This window comes from Trematomus bernacchii, unplaced genomic scaffold, assembly GCF_902827165.1.
Source record: "Trematomus bernacchii unplaced genomic scaffold, fTreBer1.1, whole genome shotgun sequence".
Lineage (NCBI taxonomy): Eukaryota > Metazoa > Chordata > Actinopteri > Perciformes > Nototheniidae > Trematomus > Trematomus bernacchii.
This window is the reverse complement of record NW_022987621.1, coordinates 1256661-1262342: the sequence shown is the minus strand read 5'-3', so window position 1 is coordinate 1262342 and position 5682 is coordinate 1256661. Positions and strand designations below refer to the sequence as shown.

Genomic DNA, 5682 nt, shown 5'->3' with positions numbered 1-5682 from the left:
AGTAAAACTCTAATTTTCCATTGTTTTCTTCCTGGGTTCTCTGACGTGTCAATACCCAGAGGCCACACCCTCTGCCAGCAGAACATATATAATGTTGGAAGCTCAGGTTCAGTTCAAAACTGTATCCAGTCATGCCAACGAGGGTCTGTTTCCTGTCTTGTGAGGGGAAATCTTCAATGCATGCCTTACCGAGGGCAGAACCACGACGAAGTCATTGGTTGAAATGTATTTTTAACACTGTTCCTTCAGATGTTCGAGCCGGTATTTTACTGTGTGCGCGGCATTTCACGGACCGATGCTTCACAAACCTTTCAGCGATTCAGGCCGGATATGCACAGCGTAGGGCACTGAAGAACGATGCTGTTCCTACTTTGTTTGGACCAGCGGGAGATTCGGGTACACAACCTGTAAGTATTCATTGTTGTTTGTGTATTTATGATGTTTAAAACAAACAAGGTATCTACCACGACTGTTTAAATGGGTAAATGTTTTTCGGGCTGCTAAGCCATTGACACAGTGCTAACTGGGCTAACTAAGTTGCTAGCGTTTCCATATATCAACTCCAATGTCAGCAGATGGCCTTACATGTATCTCATAGCAGGAGAATGTCTGCATTCACACACAAAATACTCATAGACAGTGTTGTATCTTGTGATCAATAATTGTATGTCCACAACATAAGAGTAGATTTAACTGGTTTTACTTTGGTAACATGCTTCCGGGACTTCCTCGTGGGAACATGTACAACAGGCTCTTTTAATACCAAGAGTGAGTTTGCCCCCTGCTGGACAAATGCAATAACATGTAATAATAACACAAGGTAAGATACCACATTTCCCCCCCTTTAAGCTAACAATACTTCCCGAAGGTGGGGGTATAACATACTCCCGTTACACAACATTTCGAGGTACTGGCATGAACCATTTCACTTTCAAAGATTAACATTCTAAACCTTTCCTTAAAGTGAGATCAGAGAACTATGCTGCTCTATTAATGGAACATCTCTTGATCTATTTAACAAAGTCTTTCAGGTATACAGGTGGCTGTCTCTCGCGCTCTGATCGTCTCACCACGGGTGTAGCAGGCAAGTCCGGCGGGACCGGAGTACACAGAACCACTGGCTCACTTGCAGGAGGTCCTTCTTGCTCGATTGTCACTGGAACCACAGTGTCTCTGTTGGAGTCCAGCACCGGCTCTAAGGGCACGGTGTCTGTTAATCTGGCTCTTACTTGATCCACATGCCGCTTCACGACTTGACCACTTCCAATGATCACTGTATATGACACTGGACCTGATGAGCTCTCGATGACCGCAGCGATCCATTTAGGTCCATAAGAGTAGTTTCTGATGAACACTTTATCCCCAGGTGAGAAACTTCTCAGTTTCCTGTTTGTGTCATGGGACTGTTTCTGTTTTAGTTGTTTTTGCTGCACTCTTGTTTTCACATCTGGCAGGAGCAGGTCTAATGCAGATCTGAGTCTCCTTGACATCATCAACTCTGCAGGCGACAGGCCTGTGGTCGCGTGAGGTGTGATGCAGTAACTGAACAGAAACCTTGACAGTCTAGTTTGCAATGTTTCACCTTTCATCTTTTTCATCCCCCCTTTGAAGGTCTGGACCGCCCTCTCTGCCAGCCCATTAGAAGACGGGTGAAACGGTGCTGACCTCACATGGCGGATGCCATTTTGTTTCATGAAAGTCTCAAATTCAGCACTTGTAAAACAGGTTCCGTTGTCTGACACCAACATTTTTGGCAGTCCAAAAACACTGAAACTCTGACGCAGCTTTTCAATGGTCACCTGTGATGTAGCTGACTTCACTGGATAAATATCCATCCATTTTGAGTGAGCATCCACTATCAGTAGAAACATCTCTCCCAGGAAAGGGCCTGCATAGTCCACATGAATTCTCGTCCAGGGAGACTCCGGCCACTCCCAGGGATGCAATGGTGCTGATGGTGGTGACTTGTGGTGCTTTTGGCACTCCTCACAAGACTGCACTTCCTTTTCTACATCCTGGTCCATCCCCGGCCACCATACATAAGATCTAGCCAGACCTTTCATCTTTGACATGCCGGAATGTGTTTGGTGCAGTACTTTCAATATCTTTTCCCTGCCTTTGTTTGGTACGATGACTCTGGCTCCCCAGAGCACGCAGCCATCCCTCACACTCAGTTCTTCTCTCCTCTGATGATACGGCTTGAGAGGAGTCTCAGTCACTGAAGGCCATCCCGACAGGACATAACCATGAACTTGAGACAATATTACATCCTTAGCTGTCCAGTGTTTTATTTTGGCTGTGTCCACGAGTGTGTCATCCAGAAGATCAATCATGAGCACTTGTTCTGCGGTCTCACTCTCTCGCACATCTTCCGACAGCGGCAGTCTGCTTAATGCGTCCGCATTAGCGTTGTTCTTTCCTGGTTTGTACACAATGTGATACTCATAGGCACTCAGGTGCACTGCCCATCTCTGAACTCTCGGGGAACCCATCTGTGGAATGGGTTTCTTTTCGTTGAAGAGAGAGATCAGTGGCTTGTGATCTGTATAGATGGTGAAAGTTCGACCATACAAGTACTTGTGGAATTTCTTGATTCCAAATATAACTGCTAAGCCTTCTTTGTCTAGCTGTGAGTAATTCTTTTCAGCAGGCGCTAGAGTACGCGACATGAACCCCAAAGGACGTTCAGTTCCATCGTCCATTACGTGTGATAAAACAGCGCCCACCCCGTAAGGTGACGCATCACATGACATAATTAACTCTCGGTCAGCAGAGTAATGCACCAACACTTCTGCTGAGTTTAACAGGGCCTTTGATTTTTTAAAAGCCTCTTCCTGTTTCTTTTGCCATGTCCATCGCACATCTTGTCGCAGGAGCTCATGCAGTGGTGCCAATAGTGTAGCTAAGTTTGGCAGAAATTTGTTATAGTAATTTAGCAAACCTAAGTACGACTTGAGTTCAGTAACATTTGTGGGGTTGGGAGCCTCCATGATGGCTTTGACTTTCTTTTCCACAGGGTGAAGTCCCTGTGCGTCCACTCGATGTCCCAGATATTCCACTTCCTCTTCCAGGAAAGTGCACTTGCTCCTTCTCAGACGCAATCCTGCCTCATCCAGCTTTGCCAACACTGTCTCGAGGTTCTGCAGATGGTCTTCCTCATCCACACCGCTCACCAGGATGTCATCTAAATACACTGCCACAAAAGGAATGCCTCGCAGGAGACCTTCCATTGTCCTCTGAAATATAGCTGGGGCTGATGCTACTCCAAAAGGCAGTCTGTTGTATGTGAATAAGCCTCTGTGCGTATTCACTGTTAAGTATTTCTTTGATTCATCATCCATGAGTATTTGCTGGTATGCATGACTCATGTCCAACTTTGTGAACTGTTTTCCTCCTGTCAGTGCTGCAAACAGGTCTTCCATTCGGGGTATGGGGTATTGTTCAAGTGAGGAAACTGTATTTACAGTGAGCTTGTAGTCTCCACATAGCCTTACTGTCCCAACAGGCTTCAGTATTGGAACCACTGGTGCTGCCCATTCTGCATGTTTAACAGGTGAGATTACTCCTTCTTTCAACAATCTGTCTATTTCTTCATCTACTTTGGTGCGCATGGCGTACGGGACAGACCTCGGACGGAAGAACCGAGGGACTGCATCAGCCTTTACATGGATGGTAGCTTTCATACCTTTCAGTGTGCCAAGCTCCTCTTTGAAGACATTTTCATGTTTGCTCAGTACTTGCTGCAGCGATTTGTCCTCTGTCTTCAGGTGTTTCAGGACTCGGGATTTGTGTCTGAGCTTGATTTCTTTCCAACTCAGATGTATTTCCTCCAGCCAGCCTCTTCCCAGCAGGCTGGGGCCGTCCCCTTTAACCACAATGAGGGGCAAGTACCGACTTTGACGTTTGTATTTCACTTTAACAAGGGCAGCTCCGACCACATTAACAGGGTCACCTGTATAAGACTCGATGTGGATTTTGGTTGGTCTCAAACATGGACTTTTTGTGTCTTTCCATAGTCTTTGAAATGTCTGTTCATTCATTATTGTGAGACTACAGCCAGTGTCTATCTCAAAGTTAACAAACTTACTATCCAGCTTCACTTCAACCATGTATGGGTCTACTCGTCTCAGGTGCACTTCACTCATGCGTCCCAATCTGAACCTCATCTTATTCAGTTAGAATGTATCTTCTTCTGAGCTATCACTTTGGCTCCGTTGCTCTTGTACTTTATGAGAACGGTGATATGTGGTTTGCCTCCTTTCTCTCTTTGGGTCTGCATTTTTGTTGCTGTTTCCCTTCTGTGTAGATCTACTACGACAAGCTCTGGCAATGTGTCCTATTTTACCACATGCATGACATTTCTCTTGTTTAAACCTACAGTCTGCTGCTTCATGCTTGGTTCCCTTGCATCTGTAACACTCTTTGGTAGGTTCTCTGTGTGCATAAGCCTCCTGTGGCTTTTTATCCATTTTGAAGCATTTAGCTGTGGCCCCTTGGCTTTGTATCTCCTGTGCATTTTTATTTGCAGTCTCTGACGCCACAGCAATTGACAATGCTTTTTCAAATGTTAAATCCGCTTCTGATAAGAGTCGTCTCTGAATCCGATCTTCATTTATTCCACAGACGATCCTGTCTCTCAACCTCTGCTGCAAAGTGTTACCATAGTTGCAATCCTGCGCTAACCGACGCAGCTCAGCCACGTATTCCATTACTGACTCATTTGGCTCACGGTTGCGGGAGTCAAACTTGTACCTTTGCACAATTTCACTAGGCTTTGGGTCAAAGTGATTTTTTAGCAGCTCCACAAGTTGTGTGTAAGTCTTATCCTTGGGCTTATCCGGACTGAGGAGGTTTTTCATAAGGCTGTATGTTGATGATCCCACAACACTTATTAATATGGCTCTTTGTCTGTCTCCATTTTCAATTTCATTAGCCTCAAAAAACTGTTCCAATACTTCACAGTATTCTTCCCACTTCTGATTTTTTGCATCAAAAGGTGCCAGCGTGCCAATCATTGCCATTGTGTGTCAATGAATCCTCTCCTCCACCCGCAGACTATGCTAATAATTTGAGCTAGCTGCCGCTAACGACCCAAACCTGCATGTAAGGTGCTAACCAGTCCGTTCGGCATGTCCTCTTTGATCCCGTATTGATCCTTGTCTTAATCCTCTTCTTAATCCTCGTCGCCAATAATATGTTGTATCTTGTGATCAATAATTGTATGTCCACAACATAAGAGTAGATTTAACTGGGTTTACTTTGGTAACATGCTTCCGGGACTTCCTCGTGGGAACATGTACAACAGGCTCTTTTAATACCAAGAGTGAGTTTGCCCCCTGCTGGACAAATGCAATAACATGTAATAATAACACAAGGTAAGATACCACAGACAGTAAATGCATTTTCTAGTTTATTTGAGTATTTCCATTATTGACATTTATACTTTACTCCACCACATCTTAGAAGCAAACATTGTACTTTTACTTACTCATTTCACAGCTTGTGTTACTTTGCAGATTTACATTATACAACATATAAATCAACTAGGGCTGTCCCGAATACCATTTTCCGGGCTCCGGATATTCGGTAGTAATCAGCAGCGAATATTCGGATATTCGGTGCGCGCGGGGGGGACCTTCATTTTTCAGAAGGTTCAGTTTGCGTTCACACAGGCAAAATTCA

The 5682-nt window shown here is 44.8% G+C and overlaps 2 protein-coding genes across 3 annotated transcripts; both read right to left on the bottom strand.

Annotated features, from left to right (window-relative positions):
• Nucleotides 1–816: 816 nt before the first annotated feature.
• LOC117484289 (uncharacterized protein K02A2.6-like) lies at nucleotides 817–4184 on the bottom strand. Of its 2 annotated transcripts, XM_034132762.1 has the most exons (2): nucleotides 1235–4184; nucleotides 817–1195 (listed from the first exon to the last, which is right to left on the bottom strand). In XM_034132762.1, exons 1-2 carry the CDS (start codon nucleotides 4164–4166, stop codon nucleotides 1011–1013), a joined length of 3117 nt encoding a protein of 1038 aa, XP_033988653.1. In that variant the 5' UTR covers nucleotides 4167–4184; the 3' UTR covers nucleotides 817–1010. The 2 variants fall into 2 exon arrangements, with proteins under 2 accessions (XP_033988653.1, XP_033988652.1); XM_034132761.1 differs by having other exon boundaries at nucleotides 817–4184.
• Nucleotides 4166–5381, bottom strand: LOC117484290. The gene has a single exon (XM_034132763.1). It carries the CDS (start codon nucleotides 5019–5021, stop codon nucleotides 4176–4178), a length of 846 nt encoding a protein of 281 aa, XP_033988654.1. The 5' UTR covers nucleotides 5022–5381; the 3' UTR covers nucleotides 4166–4175.
• Between the last annotated feature and the right edge of the window lie 301 nt (nucleotides 5382–5682).

Excerpts from the sequence above, each read along its gene's own strand:
- LOC117484289 (XM_034132761.1), bottom strand. The coding sequence starts at position 4,166 with ATGAGGTTCAGATTGGGACGCATGAGTGAAGTGCACCTGAGACGAGTA.
- LOC117484290 (XM_034132763.1), bottom strand. The coding sequence starts at position 5,021 with ATGGCAATGATTGGCACGCTGGCACCTTTTGATGCAAAAAATCAGAAG.